This window comes from Giraffa tippelskirchi, chromosome 8 (genome assembly GCF_054371585.1).
Source record: "Giraffa tippelskirchi isolate mGirTip1 chromosome 8, T2T-mGirTip1v1.2.pri, whole genome shotgun sequence".
Lineage (NCBI taxonomy): Eukaryota > Metazoa > Chordata > Mammalia > Artiodactyla > Giraffidae > Giraffa > Giraffa tippelskirchi.
In genome coordinates, this window is record NC_137282.1 from 124,495,589 (window position 1) to 124,516,597 (window position 21,009).

The 21,009-nt window shown below is 57.3% G+C and overlaps 1 protein-coding gene across 2 annotated transcripts in view; it reads left to right on the top strand.

The window, feature by feature from the left end:
- The window catches only part of ITPR3 (inositol 1,4,5-trisphosphate receptor type 3), a 67,907-nt gene that overhangs the window by 35,387 nt on the left and 11,511 nt on the right, over positions 1–21,009 (top strand). The window contains exons 15-39 of one of the 2 annotated variants that reach the window (XM_081519912.1): positions 894–1,055; positions 3,126–3,298; positions 3,808–3,927; positions 4,300–4,482; positions 5,142–5,393; positions 5,483–5,627; positions 6,123–6,264; positions 6,924–7,123; positions 9,178–9,307; positions 9,817–9,874; positions 11,055–11,220; positions 12,457–12,621; positions 12,697–12,771; positions 13,161–13,286; positions 14,351–14,473; positions 14,553–14,753; positions 15,710–15,961; positions 16,223–16,348; positions 16,462–16,587; positions 17,878–17,998; positions 18,495–18,685; positions 19,235–19,383; positions 19,519–19,627; positions 19,751–19,841; positions 19,947–20,116. In XM_081519912.1, coding sequence (XP_081376038.1) covers positions 894–1,055; positions 3,126–3,298; positions 3,808–3,927; positions 4,300–4,482; positions 5,142–5,393; positions 5,483–5,627; positions 6,123–6,264; positions 6,924–7,123; positions 9,178–9,307; positions 9,817–9,874; positions 11,055–11,220; positions 12,457–12,621; positions 12,697–12,771; positions 13,161–13,286; positions 14,351–14,473; positions 14,553–14,753; positions 15,710–15,961; positions 16,223–16,348; positions 16,462–16,587; positions 17,878–17,998; positions 18,495–18,685; positions 19,235–19,383; positions 19,519–19,627; positions 19,751–19,841; positions 19,947–20,116 — 3,756 coding nt within the window. Of the gene's footprint in view, positions 1–893; positions 1,056–3,125; positions 3,299–3,807; positions 3,928–4,299; positions 4,483–5,141; positions 5,394–5,482; positions 5,628–6,122; positions 6,265–6,923; positions 7,124–9,177; positions 9,308–9,816; positions 9,875–11,054; positions 11,221–12,456; positions 12,772–13,160; positions 13,287–14,350; positions 14,474–14,552; positions 14,754–15,709; positions 15,962–16,222; positions 16,349–16,461; positions 16,588–17,877; positions 17,999–18,494; positions 18,686–19,234; positions 19,384–19,518; positions 19,628–19,750; positions 19,842–19,946; positions 20,117–21,009 lie in introns of both variants that reach the window. The other variant, XM_081519911.1, reaches the window with a different exon arrangement.

Genomic DNA, 21,009 nt, shown 5'->3' on the forward strand with positions numbered 1-21,009 from the left:
AGGTTGGAGTCACTTGACGGAGTCCACAGCTATGAAGCAGTAGGGCCAGGATTTTCATGCAGATGTCAGATTGAGAACTTGTGCTTTAAACAGATCTTTTTTTCCAGATTTTTATTATGAAAAATTTCAAATGTTGAGCAAATTTTGAAAGAACAGTACAGTGAACACGCATTCGTTACCACTTTGCCAGTCTGGCTTTCTATAACTCTACATCTCCACATCACCCCTGTGTCCACGCATCTCAAAAGAGGGGGCATCTCACCTATAAACGTTTCAGTGTGTGCATCTCCTAAGGATGCAAGCATTGTTCTCTATAAGCAGAGTCTCATTACCACACCTAAGAAAACTAGCAAGAATACCCCATCCAGATCAACTTTCTGTACCTTTGCCCAGATGCCCCTTTAAAGCTCCTTTTTAGGGGGGGAATCAGGATCCGACTAAGATTTTCTCATTCCGTGTGATTCTGGCTCTTTGGTTTCTGTTCTATTACAGTTTTTCACCCACACCCAGTCCCTGAGTTAAACTTGTTTTTGGACAAGGCAGGCCTGCGTCTGATCTCTTGAGCTCTGGCCGCACTGCTTTGGCCTGCCTTTTTTCTTAGCCTCAGACCCCTGAGCTCGGCCACCCTCAGCTCTTCTCGCTGAGGCTGAGCCAGGCCTGGGACCTGAGTTGAGATTAGGATTTGCGTTGGGGAGGGGCTGGCCAAGGCCAGCGTCCGGGGGACTCCAGCTGGGAGAGGGGAGCAGGTGAGGGGTGGGCTGGGGCCATGTCCAGCTTAGAACCAGCTAGGGGTTAATGTCAGGGTGGCCTCCGGGCAGGGTCAGCGTGAGGCTGAAGGTGATGAGGGGTGTGGGCAGATGTGGGGCTTCTTCCCAACTCTCCGTGCTCCCTAGATCTTCGGCATTCTGAAGGCCCCGTTCCGTGAAAAGGGGGGCGAGGGCCCCCTGGTGCGGCTGGAGGAGCTGTCGGACCAGAAGAACGCGCCCTACCAGCACATGTTCCGCCTGTGCTACCGCGTGCTGCGCCACTCCCAGGAGGACTACCGCAAGAACCAGGTGGGCTGCTGCCCCCGGCCGGCTCCCGTGCTCCTGCTTTCCTTCACCCGCACGTGCTCCCCCAAGGCGCACCCCGGTGTGCCCGGCGCTCTCTCAAGGGGACCGGATTGTAGGCCGGTCCTCACAGCACACAGCCTGGCTCCGTCCTTTGAGGGACCTCACACTGGGTTTAACGTTCCACGGTGGCTGTCTTGAAATTCTTAATTTTTGAATAAGAGTCCTGCTACTTCTTTTCTTTTCTTTTTTTTAAAATATTACCTCTAGTTTAATTCATTGAAGAATAGTTGATTTATAATGTTTTAAATTAGTTGTACATCTGTGTTTCAGTTATACATATATACACATTCTTTTCTTTAGTATTCTTTTCCATTTGCTTTGTCATAGGATATTGAACAGAGCTCTCTGTGCTATCCATTAGGATCTTATTGTTTATCCATTCTATATATGAAAGCTTACATCTACTAACCCCAACATCCACTCCACCCCTCTCCCAGCCCCTCCCCTCCCCCTTGGCAACCACCAGTCTGTTCTCTGTGAGCTTGTTTCTGTTTCATGGATAAGCTCATTTGTGTCATATTTTAGATTCCACATATAAGTAATATCATATGGAATTTGTCTTTCTCTTCTTAATCTCCCTTAGTATGATAATTTCTAGTTGCATTCATGTTGCTGAAAATGGTGTTATTTTGTTCTTTTTTATGGCTGAATAGTATTCCACTGTGGGGTTTCCATGGTGGCTCAGTGGTAAAGAATCTGCCTGCCAATGCAGGAGATATGGGTTCGATCCCTGGGTTTGAAAGATTCCCTAGGGAAGGAGATGGCAACCCATGCCAATGTTCTTGCCTGGAGAATCCCAGGAACGGAGGAGCCTGGTGGGCTGCCGTCTGTGGGGTCGCACAGAGTTGGACACGCCTGAAGCGATTCAGCAGCAGCAGCAGCAGGTCTTGGCTGTTGTAAATAGCACTGCTGTGAACATGGGGTGAACGTATCTTTTTAAATCATAATTTTGTCTGAATATGTGCCCAGCAGTAGGATTCCTGGATCATATGGTAATTCTATTTTAGTTTTCTGAGGAACCTCTGAACTATTTTCCATAGTGGCTGCACCAACTTACATTTCCACCTACAGTGTAGGAGAGTTCCCTTTTCTCCATACCCTCTCCAGCATCTGCTGTTTGTAGACTTTTTAATGATGGCCATTCTGACTGGTGTGAGGAGGTACCTCATTGTATTAATAGTTTTGATTTGCATTTCTCTAACGATTAGTGATATTGAGCATCTTTTCATGTGCCTATTGGTCATTTGTATTTCTTTAGAGAATTGTCTATTTGGGTAGCTCTGTCCATTTTTCGATTGGGTTCATTTTTTTGTTGTTGAGTTGTGTAAGATATTTGTATATTTGGGAAGTTAAGCCCTTGTCAGGCACATCGTTTGCAAACATTTTCTCCCATTCTGTAGGTTGTCTTTTAGTTTTGTTTATGATTTCCTTTGCTGTGCAAAAGTTTGTAAGTTTGATTAGGTCCCATTTGTTTATTTTTGTTTTTATTTCTATTGCCTTTGGAGACTGACTTAAGGAAACACTAGTGCAGTTTATGTCAGAGAATGTTTTGCCTGTGATTTCTTCTAGGAATTTTATGGTGTTGTGTCTTACATTAAAGTCTTTAAGCCATTTTGAGCTTATTTTTGATGAGATGGTGTGTTCTAAGGTCATTGATTTACATATGGCTGTCCAGCTTTCCCAACACCACTTGCTGAAGAGACTTTTTGTTGTATATTCTTGCTTCCTTTGCTGCAGATTAATTGACCATAGGTATGTGGGTTTATTTCCGGGAAGAGTCTGCTATTTCATTTTCACCGGGCCCCACCAATCAGACAGGGTCCCTCCATCGTGGGGGTTTCACTCTGGCACAGAGCTAGATGGGAGCTAAATAAGTATGTTACATAAACCCGCCTCTGCCTGGGGCTGGTGTCCTCTCCTGGACCCCTTAAGCTTCCTAGGGTCTGGGGGCCCAGGAGGCAGCGTTCTGGAGCAGAGCAGGCCCCCTGTGACCCCTAGCCTGGCTGTCCCTAGGAGCACATCGCCAAGCAGTTTGGGATGATGCAGTCCCAGATTGGCTATGACATCCTGGCCGAAGACACCATCACTGCCCTGCTGCACAACAACCGCAAGCTCCTGGAGAAGCACATCACCAAAACGGAGGTGGAGACCTTTGTCAGCCTGGTGCGGAAGAATCGGGAGCCCAGGTGGGCCCCCCTCGCCGGTCCCACCCCACCACCCCGCCCCCTCCCAGCGCTGCCCGGGGAAGAGAGCCACTGACGCTGGCTGTCAAATCTTGAACTCCTTCTGCACTTGTCAGTAAACTGCCTGCTCTTTGAGGCCCTGGTGTCCCCAGCCCCTCCCCGAGTCCCCTCCCAAATTTGGCCCAGTTTAGCAGTAACAGGGTTGACTCCCGGTCCAGCAGGAGGCCCCCAGAACCTTTCCCAGCAGGCGAGTCAGTGCCCGCTGTGAGGCAGTGAAATATTTTGAATATCACTCTTCCCCTGGGCCTCCTTTTCTCTGCCCCTTGGCAGTTAGCCCCAGGGTGATGCTCCCGGGTTGTCCCTCTCCTGGGGGAGTCCACACCCCCAGCTCCAAGCTTTGGGAAGGGAGCAGGAGCAGTAAACTGCAAGCGCCAGGGAGCTGGTGCTGCCAGCTGGGGGGAGCAGGGTGGGCTTTGCCCCCTCTGAGCTCCTCCCTGCTGTCACATCCCCAGGTTCCTGGACTATCTGTCCGACCTGTGTGTGTCCAATCATATCGCCATCCCCGTCACCCAGGAGCTCATCTGCAAGTGTGTGCTGGACCCCAAGAACAGTGACATTCTCATCCAGACTGAGTGAGCTGGCTGCATGTCTCCCACTTGCGGTTCAGTCTTCCCAGGGCTCCCCCCTGCCCAGCTCCCCAGCCGCCTTAGCACCAGGGCGCTGGCCGGCTTCAGGCTGGAACAGGCACCCTGCTCTCCGCAGACACCCAGCGCCTGCTGTGCACCCAGCTCAGTGCCTGGCACAGTGTGGGGGAGGGTGGGACCACAGAGGAGAGGGAGCCGAGGCCCCGGCCTTCCCGAAGCTCGTGGTCTGTCTGGGGTCCTGACCGCCTGGGAGCTGGCCGGCCCTCAGCACAGCTCCGGGAGGGGAGGCCGGCGTGGCTGCGGTGCTTGGGGGTGAGGGCTCTGGGCCCTGCTCCGATTGATGGTGCCACGCATCCACAGGCTTCGGCCCGTGAAGGAGATGGCGCAGTCCCACGAGTACCTGAGCATCGAGTACTCAGAAGAGGAAGTGTGGCTCACGTGGACCGACAAGAACAACGAGCACCATGAGAAGAGCGTCCGGCAGCTGGCTCAGGAGGCGCGGGCCGGCAACGCCCACGACGAGAACGTGCTCAGCTACTACAGGTGCCCGGGGTGCCCCCAGCCGGCCTCGGCCAGGCCCTGCCCTGGGACGAGCCCCAGCGGCTGCTGCAGGTGCTCCTGCCTCCTCCTGCACCCGGGAGGCCAAGTCAGGTTGGCTGGGTGGCCTGAGGACAGGCTCGGCACAGTGGCCTGAAAGAAACCCACACCTGTCTCCCAACATCCATATTTAAAAAATAAGAACGCTAGGTAACACTCATCAGACGCTCACTGTCCCCAGCACTCGTCAAAACATTCATCTGATCACTCATTTCAGCCTCACAACAACCCTGAGAGGTAGGGCCTGTCATCACCCACATTGTAAAGTTGGGGGGACAGGTGTGCACGCGTGCTAAGTCACTTTCAGTCGTGCCCAACTCTTTGTGACCTTATAGCCTATAGCCCACCAGGCCCCTCTGTCCATGGGATTCTCCAGGCAAGAGTACTTGAGTGGGTTGCCATGCTCTTCTCCAGGGGATCTTCCCGACCCAGGGATTGAACCCTCGTCTCTTTGTATCTCTTGCATTGGCAAGTGGGTTCTTTACCATTAGTGCCACCTGGGTAGCATGCACGCAGCATGCACCTGTCTTTAGCAGGCCCGGGCCTGTGCTAGAAGCCCTGGAGAGCCCACCTGCCACGTCCTCACCGTCCTCCTTGCCCCGCAGGTACCAGCTGAAGCTCTTCGCCCGCATGTGCCTGGACCGGCAGTACCTGGCCATCGACGAAATCTCCCAGCAGCTGGGCGTCGACCTCATCTTCCTGTGCATGGCGGACGAGATGCTGCCCTTTGACCTGCGCGCCTCTTTCTGCCACCTGATGCTCCACGTACACGTGGACCGCGACCCCCAGGAGCTGGTCACACCCGTCAAGTTCGCCCGCCTCTGGACTGAGATCCCCACGGCCATCACCATCAAGGAGTGAGCTGGGTGGAGGAGGGTGGGCAGGGCCCGGCTGGAGTGGGAGGACCCCGGGGACCCTCACGCCTGGCCACCTCCACCTCCTCCAGCTATGATTCCAACCTCAACGCCTCCCGAGACGACAAGAAGAACAAGTTCGCCAGCACCATGGAGTTCGTGGAGGACTACCTCAACAATGTGGTCAGCGAGGCCGTGCCCTTCGCCAACGAGGAGAAGAACAAGCTCACCTTCGAGGTGGGCTGGGGCTCGGCGGGATGCTCGGCCACCCCTGGGGTGGGCGGTGCGATCCTTGACCTAACTTCCCTCAGCGTCCCTGTCAGGGTGGGGAGACCGTGTAGACTGCTGGGACTCCCCAGGAGGGAGGCTTCTCTCCTGACTCCCTGCAGAGGGCTGCCTCTTCCTGGTCCACTCACTCCGTCAGTGCAGGGCTGGGTCGCAGACAGGAGCCTCCACCCCCTGCTTCCTGCATTGCTGCCCAGTCCTCCCCGCGCTAGCCTCCTTTGCAGGCCGGTCTTCCTCGGTAACTCTCTGGGGTCAGGCGGCGCTGATCTGGGACCCTCGGGCCCATGTCCACACAGCCCTGACATCCTAGCGACGGGACTGTAGATTGTACCTGCTGAGCCCGGCTTGCGTGAGCAGGCCCCGCCCCCACGAGACCACGCCCCTTGCGAGGTCCCACCCTTCACTGCTTTGGGCTCATGTCGCCTCGGTCCCGCCCCCTCTCCGCAGGTGGTCAGCCTGGCACACAACCTCATCTACTTTGGCTTCTACAGCTTCAGCGAGCTGCTGCGGCTCACACGCACGCTGCTGGGCATCATCGACTGCGTGCAGGCCTCCCCGGCCATGCTGCAAGCCTACGAGGACCCAGGCAGTGAGACTTCGCTCCCTAGCGCTCCTTGGCCTCCCCTTAGCAATGGAAGTCCTCTCCCATTCACCCTCCTGGGCATCCTGCCTCCTGGTTCTGCTGCCAGGGGGCGTCTTGGGTCCTTGTGTCCTCCAGCCTTGGCTGGACCGGAGAGACCCCTTCTCTGAGCAAGCGCTGTGGAGACCCTGGGGTCTGGGCGAGTTGCCTTCCAACACATCCTGGTCTTGAGGGAGATAATGAGGCCCTGCCTGGGGAGCTCCCGGTCAGATGGGGAGATGCACCCTGTTATTCAGGAACAGCCATCTTAGAGGAGACACAGCCTTACTGTTAGGGAGGCATAAACTCATCTAAACAAAAAGTGCACGGAGACTGACCCCGGGCTTTAGTGCTGTCCACACATTGTCCCTTGAACCCTCGTGCTCTGGAACAGCTCTTGTGATTTTCCACTGGAGGCTTCTCACTGATCTCCCCACACTGTTCACCTTTGCCCAGCCCTCCCTCCATTTCTCAGATTTGGGAAAGCTCACCTCCCCCAGGAAGTCTTCCTAGGTTAGCCCTGCCCCTGCCTTAGGGTGGCTTTGCCCTGCAGCTGACGGAGACAGAGGTAGACCAGGTGCTCCTGTCGTACACCCTCCGTGACCCCCTTGCTGCTCCCCACCCCACAGGCAAGAATGTGAGGCGGTCCATCCAGGGCGTGGGGCACATGATGTCCACCATGGTGCTGAACCGCAAGCAGTCTGTCTTTGGTGGCCCCAGCTTGTCTGCCGGCGCCGGTGCCCCTGAGCCGCTGGACAGGAGCAAGTTTGAGGAGAATGAAGACATTGTGGTGATGGAGACCAAGCTGAAGATCCTGGAAATACTGCAGGTGGCAGGGCGCGTTGGGAAGAGGGCCGGGGGCAGGCAGCAGGTCTGGGTGGGTTGGTGAGGTGAGCCCCCTCAAGGCATAGCATCTCGTGCTGGGAGGCTCCACAAGGACCTGTTTAGCCCAGTGATTCTCAAAGTGTGGTCCGCTAGCCGGCAGCATCAGCCTCACCTGGGGACTTAGAAATGCAGGTCCTTGGGCCCTGCCTGAGATTTATGGATGAGAGATGCTGGAGGTGAGGCCCGCAGTCTGTGTGGTGAGAGGCCCTCCTGGTGGTCCTGGTGTGCACCGAGGTCTGGCTGTGTCCCCTCGTCATACAGATGAGGGAAGGGAAGTGGGGGAAGAACTTCCCTGCAGTCACACAGACTTTGAAGCAGAGCTAGAGGTTTGAGAGCCCATTTCCTCGTGGGATGGACACAGTTGGCCTTCTTGGTCTGAGACCCCCAGCAGCACTTGGGGAAGGGGCTGACGGGTCCTGAGGAGGGAGAAGGACCTTCGCTTTTGCTGTGCTGCCACCAGAGGGTGGGAAGGGTGATGTGACCTTCCTGGGGACCCCGTCTGGGCAGGCTCTGTTTAGAATAGTCAGAAGAGGGGGCTTCTGACTCCTTCTGGGGGCTGGGGGCTATCAGATCTGAGTCCTGGGCTTGGCCGGAGGCTCTGTGCCCCTTGACACAGGACAGAGGCAGTCAAAGGTGTCTGAAAACTCTTGTATCCTCAGCCCCAGCCCACAGTGGTCTCACCTGTTCCCCCTACATTCCGTGGTTCCCTCCGGCCCCTGGGAGCCCCAGGGTCTGTCTGACAGAGTGGGATGGGAGGACCACAGTCGGCCTCTGGATCTGGGGAGCTTCCTTCCTATCCCTGTCCATGTCCAGCCTGGGAAAGAGCGACTGAGTGTGCTGGGATAGGGGGATGTGTCTGCCTTGTTCTGAGAGGAGGTACCATCCCCCACCAGTGGGGCAGGAGCCAGGGACCTCCCTAGGAGGAGGAGTCTTTGTTTATTATATGTTTTATTGAAGCATAGTTGATTTATAATATTGTTATTAATTTTTGCTGTGCAGCAAAATGATTCAGTTATATGTATGTATATATATTCTTTTTATATATTTTCCAATTATGGCTTATCACAAGATAGTAAATGTAGTTCCGTATGCAATACAGTAGGACCTTGTTGTTTATCCATTCTATATATAATAGTTTGCCATATATTATCTACATATATTATATAACATATTATTTATATATATTATATATAGTATTATATTACATATAATAAAATCTGCCAACCCCAAACTCCCACTCCCTCCCTCCCCTACTGCCCGTCCCCCTGGCAAATGCAAGTCTGTTCTGTCTGTGAGTCTATTTCTGTTTCATAGGTAGGTTCCTTTGTGGTATTTTAGTTTCTGCATATAAGTGGTATTATATGGTATTTGTGTGCTTGAGTTACTTCATTTAGTATGAAGTACTAGAATTTAGTAGAATTTCTGTCTAAATCCATCCATGTTGCTGCAAATGGCATTGTTTCATTCTTTTTTATGGCTGAGTAGTATTCCATCACACACATGCATTGGTTCATTCTTTTTTATGGCTGAGTAGTATTCCATCACACACACACACACACGCGCGCGCGCGCGCGCGCGCGCACACACACACACACACACACACACCGTTTTCTTTATCCATTCCTCTGTTGATGGACATTTAGGTTGCTTCCTTGTCTTGGCTATTGTGAATAGTGCTGCTGTGAACATAGAGGTGCCTGTATCCTTTTGGATTACAGTTTTGTCCGGGTACATGCCTAGGAATGGGATTGCTGGATCATACGGCAGCTCTAGTTTTAGCTTTCTGAGGAACCTCCAGACTGTCCTCCACGGCGGCTGCACCAGCTTGCATTCCCCGGGGAGAGGAGTCTTGCAGCCTTGGTTGTGATGTCCCACAGAGTCCTGAACATCCGTGCTGGGCCTCCCCAGCCCTGGGGCTCATCTGGGGTGGCCCCTCACTCCTCCTGCCGCGAGGGTGGCCTCAGACCTGTCCTCCCCCATCCTCCCCCCCTTCTCCAGTTCATCCTCAATGTCCGCCTGGATTACCGCATCTCCTACCTGCTGTCCGTCTTCAAGAAGGAGTTCGTGGAGGTGTTTCCCATGCAGGACAGCGGGGCCGATGGCACAGCCCCTGCCTTCGACTCCACCAGTGAGCCCCCACTCCCCCTTCACCCCAACTTCAGGCTGAGGCTGCCTGACTCGATGCACCCCGAGGGGCTGCAGTCTGGGGCCACCTCTGGCCAGCGCCCCTGTCCTGCCCTCGTTTCCCAGGCTGTAAGGGCCTTTCCTCTCCATTGTCCCACTTACTCACCCCAGAGAGGGAGCAGGGCAGGGGTCGTCCCCTCCAGTTCCTAAATGGGGAAACTGAGGCCCACGGGAGGCAGGGGCTTGCCCATGACCATTGTCAGTGAGAGGCTGAGCCAGACCGGCTCCCCCAGGCAGGACTCCGCTCACACCTGCGGGGCCGTGGGCCGCCCCACTGGTCCCTGCCCTGGGCGGTTCCACCTCCACCCGCAGGAGGGGCAGGCCGAGGGGCAGCCGCCCGGCCAGTGTTGGGGATGGGTGGTCTGGGCGTCACCCTGCGCCCTCTCCCTGTGCTCCCCGTCATTCCTGCGTGCGGACAGCCTCCAGCCTCCATCTGCCTCTTACTCCCCACAGCCGCCAACATGAACCTGGACCGCATTGGGGAGCAGGCGGAGGCCATGTTTGGAGTGGGGTGAGGCCGGCGGTGAGGCGGGCGGTGTGGGTGGGGTTTGGGGGGTGATGAGGTTACAGGCTGGAGACCCTTCACGCCTCAGTTAATCTTCCTGCAGACCGTTACTGGGCCCTGGGGTGGAGGTCCCCTGGCTTTGTGCTCTGACTCTCCCTTGCCTGCCTAAATCCAGTGATAGTGGGGCTCCTTGGGGCCCAGTGTCATTCTGGCCATCCCCCTGCCTCCACTCAGGGCAGTTTGTGCCTCTGTGTATGTGTCAGGACCTGGCCCAGTAGCTGGAGGTGCGTCCCTGTGTCCACAGCAGGGGGGCCAGGCTGCTCTTCAGGGGGGTGGGCGTCACTCCAGGAGCTGGGGGCTCTTAACTATTTCTGTGCCATACCCTTGGTGTCTGATGAAGCCTTTGGCTCCCTTCCCAGGATGGAGGTGTTTTTTTTTTTAATTTTTGGCACTCTGCGCAGCTTACAGGATCTTAGTTCTGCCACCAGTGATTGAACTCAGGCCCTCTGCAGTGAAAGCACTGAGTCCTAACCACTGGACCACCAGGGAATTCCTAGAGCAGCGTTTTAAAATTCATAATGTAATGCACATAGGATTATTATTACAAAGGAAATCAGTGGCATTGGGATGCAGTTATCAAAATATTGGAGAAAACAGATTTGAAGTGACAGTTATATATGTGCTTCTTTATTAATACATGAAATAATAATCCCCACTGGGGTTGTAATTAGTATCATTCCTTTGAAGTGATGAATGTAAATGATATTTTGCAATTTCTGTAACAACTCTGAAGTGATGGGAAAACATCTGTGATTTTTTTATTGGTGAGAAAGTCACAGGTACTGCTCATTTTTCTCACTGAAGGAAATACTACATTTTGGTGAGACGTTGGTGAAAAGAAAGATGAGCTTTCCCCCCACCTCTGTTCGTGGCCTGAGCCTCTTTCTGTGAATCCCTTGAGGGAGTCTGTGGGTCCTCTGTGAGGAGTCCTGGCCTCAGCTGCGTCCCCGCGGGGCATCGTGTGGACCTCAGGGGACACGGGGATCCGTGAGGTGCTCAGGGTGGTGGCTGTTTGCAAAGTCCACAGGGGGACACAGTGCCCTGGCGATCTGGCAGGTGGCAGGGAGCCTGCGTATCCCCGGGCCCCAGGAGGCACTGACTGTCACACCCCCCTCCCTCCCTGCAGGAAGACCAGCAGCATGCTGGAGGTGGATGACGAGGGCGGCCGCATGCTGCTGCGCGTGCTCATCCACCTCACCATGCATGACTATGCCCCGCTGGTCTCGGGGGCCCTTCAGCTGCTCTTCAAGCACTTCAGCCAGCGCCAGGAGGCCATGCACACCTTCAAGCAGGTGTGCCCCCCTCCCCGATGGAGCACCCAGCCCTCGGGGAGGTGCTCCCCCCTCCCCGATGGAGCACCCAGCTCTCAGGGAGGTGCTCCCCCCTCCCCGATGGAGCACCCAGCCCTCGGGGAGGTGCTTCCTCTCCCCCGATGGAGCACCCAGCCCTCGGGAAGGTGCTCCTCCCTCCCCCAGTGGAGGACCCAGCCCTCGGGGAGGTGCTCCCCCTGCCCCGATGGAGCACCCAGCCCTCGGGGAGGTGCTCCCCCCTCCCCCAATGGAGCACCCAGCCCTCGGGGAGGTGCTCCCCCTCCCCCGATGGAGCACCCAGCCCTCGGGGAGGAAGGCCTGAAGGGGCTTCCTGGGGGCCAGAGGGTCACCCAGCCCTGGCCACGCACAGTGCTGAGTGGGCGGAAACAAGGATGGGGCAGCTTGCAATGCATCCCTGGGGTTTGGCCTTGCTGAGCTCCTTGCAGGTGACAGCACCTTGAGTCTTGGCAACTTTGATCTCCTCTCAGCCTGACTGCAGGCCTTATGTCATGTCTTATGAGGCAAACAGCATATTATAGATTGCAAACTCTATCATGGGCACCTTTGCTATTTTGCATCATGCCTGGCACAAAGTCACCTCTTACCAAGGGGACTGGCTCTGTCACTGTGCTGCCACGCAGTCTTGACAGCTCCCAGTGAGAGGGAACTGGCGTTTAACAGGTGTGCTGGGTACCAGGCACTGAGCACTGGGCTTGCATTCACGGAATTCTCCAAGCAGCCTGACAGCAGGGTTTCGACTCTCTTTCCCGCTTTACAGATGGGGGAAATTGAGGCCTGGGGGAGCTTTCCTCCCTTCACTGACCCAGAGCAAGTGAGGTGGAGATGGAGTCAGGGGTCAGGTCCTAGCCCTCAATGATGTCAGCATGCTTTGCTCTGCCCTTTTGTTCTGTGTGAACAGGTGATAGGCCACAGCAGCATGTGACATGAGCCAGTGAGTGACTGAAGCCAGGTGATGAGATAGCTCATGACCAGGGATGCAGGGGAGTCTATGGCCAATCAGGGAAAGCTTCCTGGAGGCGGTGGACTTAGAGCAGAGCCATAAACACCAAGTGAGATCTGGCTCGGTGGAGAGGAGCAGGGGTAGAGAGGAGATGCCAGGAGCAGAGAGGCCTGGACAGGACAGGTGCTGGGCATTTCTACGAGGCCATGGACCTGGGGGTGCCCATCTCACCAGACACACTCGCGGTCGACCTTCAGGTGCAGCTGCTGATCTCGGCCCAGGACGTGGAGAACTACAAGGTGATCAAGTCTGAGCTGGACCGACTGCGGACCATGGTGGAGAAGTCAGAGCTGTGGGTGGACAAGAAGGGCACCAGCAAGGGCGAGGAGGTGGAGGCCGGCCCCGCTAAAGACAAGAAGGAGGTGCGTGGGGTGTGGGGGCCAGGGCAGGGCTCCGGGGGGCCGGGCCTGGCTGACCCCGCTCCCCCGTTCCCCCAGCGGCCCACAGACGAGGAGGGCTTTCTGCACCCGCCTGGGGAGAAGAGCAGCGAGAACTACCAGATCGTCAAGGGCGTGAGTGGCTGGGTGCTGGTGGTGGGTCTGCGGGCCCCTGCCCGGGAGGCCCCATGCTGCCTCTCCCGCCCCCTCTCCAGCTGGCTTGCAGGAAATCCTCCAGCGTTCCCCAAGTGTTAAACCCAGCCCTGCCAAGGTTCAGATGGAATTATTTTAAAGCTGAAGGAGTTTAGTGAAATTCCACTTCACAGTCAAGTTGTTCTGTTGACTTTTGCGAGTGGAATCGGCTTTTCCATGCTCCTGGACTTGTCGCAATGATCGGGTTTGGTGGCCGCGGCTGCCTTCCCTCTTCCTGGCCCCGTGGGAGCTGCGGCTCTGTTGTGGTTGGCCCCGGGGAAGCCTGAGGAAGTGGGCAGGGGCTCTGGGCTCACCCTTACCCCCCCTCCCAGATCCTGGAGCGGCTGAACAAGATGTGTGGTGTGGGGGAGCAGATGAGGAAGAAACAGCAGCGGCTGCTCAAGAACATGGACGCCCACAAGGTCATGCTGGACCTGCTGCAGATCCCCTACGACAAGGTGAGCCTGACCTCTGCCCTCTGACTCCCCATGGCAGCTGCACCCTGAAGCAGGACCCAACCCAAACCACACACTGACCCCTGATGCCGACCTGACCTGCCTCACCCTGACCTTTTTACCTTGGCCCACCCCACATACTGAGACCCTTGAATCCGTCTTAGTTTTCTTGACCTTTGACCTTCCACCCCTCATCCTGATCCACTTGGACCTTGAATTGACTCCAGCCTCACCCTGGTTCATGACCTTGACCCTAGCTTCTATTTCCCTCTCTGCGCTAATCCTCATACTCCAGCTTCATTTAAAACAACATTTTTTTCATTTATGTGGCTATGCTGGGTCTTCATTGCTACATGGGCTTTTCTCTGGCTGTCTCGAGTGGGGGCTACTCTCTAGTAGTGCTCCTCGGGCCTCATTGTGGCGGCTTCTCCAGGTGTGGCACGCGGGCTCTGGGGTGCTCTGGCTTCGGTAGCTGCAGCACAGGGCTCAGTAGTTGCGGCTCCCGGGTGCTAGAACACAGGCTCAGTAGTTTTGGAGCACGGGCTTAGTTGCTCCACGGCGTGTGGGATCTTCCTGATCAAGGATCCGACCTGTGTCTCCTGCATGGGCAGGTGGATTCCTTACCAGTGAGTCACCAGGGAAGCCCACTCTCAGCTTCATTTTAACCTTTGACCTTCAGCTTCATTACTCTGACCTACGTTGACCCCAGCCTCTCCTTGACCCCCGACTTTTGAGTTTTCACCCTAGTCTTACCCTGATTGTCCCCAAGGCCATCCTGGCCCCTAACTCCAAACTCAGCCTCATCTCAACCACCGACCCCTTCCTATGACTCACTGATCTTGATCCGCCCCAGCTCTTGACTCTGACACCCCCTCAGTGGTCACCTGACCCCTTAGCCTTGCCCCCTGACTCCAGCCTCATCTCAGCCTCTGACCCTCAGTTCCTCCCACATCTCCATCTCCTGACCCGCCTTGAACCTGGCCACCTTGGGGTCCCAGTGCTGAGCCCTGACCCACCCCCACACCGGGCCTGGCCTGGGCACCCTCTCCCCTCCTCTCCGCGTCCAGGGTGATGCCAAGATGATGGAGATCCTGCGCTACACACACCAGTTCCTGCAGAAGTTCTGCGCGGGGAACCCCGGCAACCAGGCCCTGCTGCACAAGCACCTGCAGCTCTTCCTCACACCGGGGGTGAGGGCGCGGGGGTGGGGCGGCGGGCGGGGCGGGACCCCCAGACCCCCTCTCTGACGGCCACCCCGCCCGCCCGCAGCTGCTGGAGGCGGAGACCATGCAGCACATCTTCCTGAACAACTACCAGCTCTGCTCCGAGATCGGGGAGCCCGTCCTGCAGCACTTTGTGCACCTGCTGGCCACGCACGGGCGCCACGTGCAGTACCTGGACTTCCTGCACACCGTCATCAAGGCCGAGGGCAAGTACGTCAAGAAGTGCCAGGACATGATCATGACCGAGGTGAGGGTGCGCGGGGGTGCTCCGGCGGTGGGCGGGTCACAGAGGGGCCCCGGGGCGCCGGGCTGCAGCGGGGGCCACAGGGACAGGACTGGGGACACTGAGGCTGGTGGAGCAGAACGTGGGCTGCGGCCTAACAGAGCTGGGCCTGCGAGAACTTAGGTGCCTGGTAGAATGCAGGTCAGAGGCCTGAGAGAACTCAGACACTCATTCCTTCATTGGTCGTTTGTCGTTGTTGATTTACAAATCATGAAGCACCTGTTGCATGCCAGCTGTCGTGTACCCCTGGGGGAAACCACTCCAGTATGAGCTCCGCGGGCAGGAGCTGCAGTGGGGGCGGGTCATAGCTTTGTGCGCATTGCCAGGGCCCTGGTGTCTGGCATATGTAAGTTCTCAGTAAAGAAATGAAGACTGAAGGGCTGAGCCTAAATCTGGAACAGACATGCTCTCTGCCCTGGAGCATCTTACAGCCTGGGGAGGGGCAGGGAGAGAAAGGAGCAAACACCAAAGGAACTTACTCGGTGAGCCATGGGGTCTGGGAGTGCCATGTGGTGTTCATTACTGACTGCTACTGTTATATTACTGTGAAGAACAGAACTGCTGACATGAGAGGGACGCAGCATGTGCTCCTGGGGGGTTTAAATTACAGCGGGAGGACAGCATGAATCAGGCTTGTAAAGGGCTTCCTGGAGGAGGCGCCTCTGAGACAAGCCCAAGTGGGATTTCTTTCCTTAGGAGAGGAAGGAGGTCCTTCCTAGTTCTTAGCTCTGGGGTTTGATGTCCCAGCTGATGGCAGAAGGTCTGAGATACCAGCCTAGGGCCCTGAGGGCCAGGAAACCCCAGATACTCAGGCAGGGGAGGGTTTCCTGCGTGTTGGGTGCAGGCCAGGCTCCGAGCCCTGGTCCTTTCCTGGGGCCTGCTGGACCGAGGGGCCCGATGCGCCCTCTTCCCGCCCACAGCTGACCAACGCAGGTGACGACGTGGTCGTGTTCTACAACGACAAGGCCTCGCTGGCCCACCTGCTGGACATGATGAAGGCCGCCCGCGACGGCGTGGAGGACCACAGCCCCCTCATGTACCACATCTCCCTGGTGGACCTGCTGGCTGCCTGCGCCGAGGGCAAGAATGTGTACACCGAGATCAAGTGCACGTCCCTGCTGCCCCTGGAGGATGTGGTGTCTGTGGTGACACACGAGGACTGCATCACCGAGGTGGGGCCAGTGTCCACGTGGAGACGCGGGGGACGGGGGGCGGCAATGGGGACGCAAGCACGGGGGAGCCGGGCCGGGGCAGCCCCTTGGTCCTGCTCAGGGGGGCAAGGGACGGGGCTGGGAGGCGGGGAGGTGGAGGGGAGGCTGGCAGAGGAGCCAGGGGAGGTCGGGCAGAAGCATGGAGAGGGAGAGCCTGGCCGGGGCTGGGGGTTGGGTGGTGGGTGCTGCTGGCGCCCTGACCTCCCAGCCCTGCCTGCCCAGGTGAAAATGGCCTATGTGAATTTCGTGAACCACTGCTACGTGGACACGGAAGTGGAGATGAAGGAGATCTACACCAGCAACCACATCTGGACCCTCTTTGAGAATTTCACCCTGGACATGGCTCGAGTGAGTGCCTGTGGGAGTGTGGGGCCGCAGATGGCCCGTGGAGGGGGACCCGGCCGCCTTCGTCGTGGGGCGTGAGTGGAGAGGTCCCCAGGCATCGGTCTCTCCTACCCCAGGTTTGCAGTAAGCGTGAGAAGCGCCTGGCTGACCCCACCCTGGAGAAATACGTGCTGACCGTTGTGCTGGACACCATCAGTGCCTTCTTCAGCTCCCCGTTCTCTGAGAATAGCACCTCCCTGCAGGTGAGCACCTGCTGCTGGCAGCTTCGGAGTTGGGAGGAGGAAAGTCAGAATGTATATATTCACAGTAGTGCGTGAAGATGCAGCAGAAGGATAGGCACATGCATTAGTTATCAATGCTGTGTAACAAATTACCCCCAAACCACAAACATTTATCATCTCACAGTTTCTGTGGGTCGGGAATTACAGTGGGAACTACCGCAGATCAGGAATTTCTAGATTCACTTGGGTCCCGGGGTGGCCAGGGACCCATGGCAGCCCTTATGCACCAGAGACAAGGTGTGATGCTTTCCATAGTAAGTAATATGCTGCCATACCTGGCAGAGCTGAAGCAGGGGAGTCAGATGCGAAGAATCTTCCAAGTTGGCCTTGCTTGTCTGCAGAAGAGCTCTAGGCTGTGAACAGGTGTTGGACTTAAATCTCTGAGAGTCAAAGCCCCCAGTCAATCCTCAGACCTCGAGCCGGGTCACAGCACCAGAGCCCCTTGAGGAAAGAGCCTGCTACCTAATTCATAAAGAAACACCAGAAGGACAAGCAGGAAACCAATCAGAGGGCTGCCTGTAGGTGGAGGGGCTGAGGGTGGAGTAGGGATAGTGTGTCTTTAGAGCAGCAAGAAAGCACTGGGTCCCGCTCTCCTAGCCAGGATGGGCTTGTTTGACACATGGGTTTGGGCCCTGGGACCCCTCTGGGACTCGAGTGATATGTATCAAGTTTTCCCTGTCCTTACCAGCTACAGGGCAGAGGATGGGAGAGTGGGGATGAATGGATCAAGGGTGGGGGCAAGACTTCCTGAAGTATTCCTTTTTAATTTTTATTTTATTATTTATTTCGGTTGTGCCATGTGGTCTGTGGGATCTTAGTTCTCTGATCAGGGATCAAAGCCTGGCCATGAGCAGTGAAAGCATGGAGTCCTAACCACTGGACTGCCAGGGAATTCCCGAAGTGTTCCTTTTTATAACGTTTTTTTGAACCATGTAAACATTTCCCCTTTTCTTAGCATTTAATTTATTGGAAATTTTTTTAAAAGAAGGAAAGGGTCAGCAATAGAGTTATAAGCCCCAGGCCTGGACCGTGGGGAGTTCTCACAGGGCTGCCATGTACAGTTGGGCAGGTTGTGCACTGCTGAGAGGAAAGGGAGTGCCTTTTTCCAACTGGCACAAAGGCCCATGGTGGCTATTGGCGGTCCTGTCCCTCTGCCTACACCCAGACTCGGTGAGCCTGGTCCCGGGGTGCAGGGCTGCCCAGGGAGGAGGGCGGGCCAGGCTGCAGCAGCAGGCACACTGCCTCTTGCAGACGCACCAGACGATCGTGGTGCAGCTGCTGCAGTCCACCATGCGGCTGCTCGAGTGTCCGTGGCTGCAGCAGCAGCACAAGGGCTCCGTGGAGGCCTGCATCCGGACCCTCGCCATGGTGGGTGAGTGTCCCGGGGCGCTGGGCAGCCTTCACCACCCCTCCCCTCCCCTGCCTCCGCCCCGGGGAGGCCTGCCCTCCCAGTAAATACCTTATCCCCAAGTTCATCCATCAGCTGCTCCTAGGTGGTGCTCAGTAAGGCCTTCCCAGTGTCTCACTGGCATCTGGCAATCCAGAGAAGCTGTTTTCTGCTCTGAGTCATTTCGCTAGAGGAGAGTGCTGGGGGATATCCCCAAGCAGAGTTTTTTGGGCTTACAAATGGTCTCAGGCAGGAGGGAGGCTGTAGATTGTTAGGGAAGTGGGTAGAGTGGAGGGGAGGGGTCCGCATGGAGCCAGGGTGGAAGCAAAGAGGCAGGAACTCCCTCTTTTTATCCTCAAAAGGGAAGAGGGCACCTCAGTCCAAGTGGGGCCCCCAGCACCCTCAGCCCTGCCCCCTTGAGCCTGGCCCGTCTGGCTGAGCCCACGCCAGCCCTCCAGCGCTCCGACCACTCTCCCCTCAGCCAAGGGCCGGGCCATTTCGCTGCCCATGGACCTGGATGCCCACATCAGCTCGCTGCTCAGCAGTGGCGCCAGCTGTGTGGCTGCGGCCCAGCGGAATGCCTCCAACTACAAGACAGCCACGCGGGCCTTCCCCCGCGTCATGCCCACCGCCAACCAGTGGGACTACAAGAACATCATCGAGAAGCTGCAGGTGGGGGGGAGCTGCGGCAGGGCTGCTTCTGGAAGGGCCTGTGCTCGGGCTGCGTCCTTTCTGGACTGTCCACACCCCACCCCTCTGAGGGAGCTGGCTAGCTTGTTCCCTCCTGGGTGCCGCCAGGGGCAGGGGCACCATTGCAGGGTTGGCGCTCATCAAGGGGGGCTGGGACACCTCTCGCTCAAGATAGCACCTTCCTGTTTCTGTCACACACTGTCTCACTGGCTTCCTGACGGGGTGTGGTGGGTTACTGTCCTCCTGTGGCAGAAGATGGAGACCCAGAGAGGGCGAGGGGTTTGCCCAGGTCCGCACAGAGCTAGAGGAGGGGCTGGGGGAAAAGCCAGGGTGTACCAGGGGGCTCCGAGCACCCAGGCGTCCCGCGCTGTGCCGGGCAGCTCTGCGGGCCCAGGGCCGTCAGACGAGGGCAGTCAGTCTGTGCGGCCCTTTGGTGCTGGGGTGAGGGGAATGGCGGTCACGCCCTGGTCATCTCTTGGGCCTGGGCGGCCTGCAGCTTGCCCAGCGGTGACCCTGCCTTGCCCACCCCAGGACATCATCACTGCCCTGGAGGAGCGGCTGAGGCCCCTGGTGCAGGCCGAGCTGTCCGTGCTGGTGGACGTCCTGCACTGGCCTGAGCTGCTCTTCCTGGAGGGCAGTGAGGCCCACCAGCGCTGCGAGAGCGGGGGCTTCCTGTCCAAGTGAGTGCGACGCTGGCTCAGGGCCGAGGGCACAGGGGCGCAGCGGCCCGGGTGGGGAAGGCCTGCAGGGTCGGGGGCGGTGGCCGCGCAGTGGTAAGGGATGGCCCTGAGCACGGCCCCCTCCGCTCCGGTCAGGCTGATCCAGCACACCAAGGACCTCATGGAGTCGGAGGAGAAGCTGTGCGTCAAGGTGCTGAGGACGCTGCAGCAGATGCTGCTGAAGAAGACCAAGTACGGGGACCGAGTGAGTGCCCCGGGGGGCTGGGCGCCGGACGGGCCTGGCCACAAGGGGCTCAGGGCCAGGACCACCGGGCTGGATGGTAAAGGGTGAGACGGGCCACCATGGGCCTCGCTCCTTTCCCTGCAGGGCAACCAGCTGCGCAAGATGCTGCTGCAAAACTACCTCCAGAACCGGAAGTCCAGCTCGAGGGGGGACCTCCCAGACCCCATGGGCACCGGTCAGTCCTGTGTCCCCCCTGCCAGGCCTCTGGGGAGACAGTTCGCCCCAGGCCCTTGCTTCCCCTCCCTCCACGCTCCTCCCTAAGCGAGTTCCCCGCCTCCAGGCCTGGACCAAGACTGGTCGGTGATCGCAGCCACCCAGTGCCGGCTGGACAAGGAGGGGGCCACCAAGCTGGTGTGTGACCTCATCACCAGCACCAAGAACGAGAAGATCTTCCAGGAGAGCATCGGCCTGGCCATCCGCCTGCTGGACGGCGGGAACACCGAGATCCAGGTGTGCGGGGCAGGGTTGCAGGGGGCTCTCCTCATTGGGTGCTGTCCCCCCTTGCCCAGGCAGAGGACAGTGTGCCAGTTACTGAGGCCCTGTGGGCAGGCATCCAGCCCCAGGGGGCAGTGTGAGTCCAACTACTCGTGGGCGGCTCTGCCTCTCGTGTTTGCTCTAAGTCACGTGGCCCTTCTCCATCCTACACCCCTGCCCTGCTCCATCCCGGCCTGGGCCTTTTGCCCACCATCTCCGCCTCAATTACGTCCACCATTCTTGCCTCTCAGCCTCTGCTCAGGCCTCCTTCCCTGCCCTCCCACATGCTCCTTAGCCTTTGGTATCCAACTAAAAACTTGCTTTCTCCAAAAGCCCTCTCTGATGGTCTTATCTCTGTTCATTTATTCGTTCATTCATTCTTCCGATAAGTCTGTGTTGAGTGAGTGCCTTCTGTGTGCTGGCTGTTTTCTAGGCTCTAGAACAAAAGAGCCAGAACCTATGTTGCCTTAGTTCTTGTATCCTAGTGGAGACAGCAGTCCCTCACTGCAGTCCCTATGTAATATGGAGAGCACGCTAGATGGTGATAATGCAGGAAGGGGTTTCGGGAGTGCCAGGCCAGGGGAATCTTAGGAGGAGTCATTGGGAAGGCCCATGGGAGGGGAACGTTTGAATGAGGACCTGGAAGTGAGCACGTGGAGAAGTGGGGCAGGGTGCAGGGGGCAGAGCAGGCTGCGGAAGCTGTGAAGGGGAAGTAGCTCCTGTGGCTGGAGGGGGTGAGGGAGGGGTGGTAGGCGCTGGGCTCAGGGAGGCGGTAGGTCATCACATGGCCTCGTGGCCCCCGTGGGCCTGGGCCTGCCTCTGGGGAGATAGGGTAGCTGCAGGATTTTGAGCAGAGAAGGGACATGACT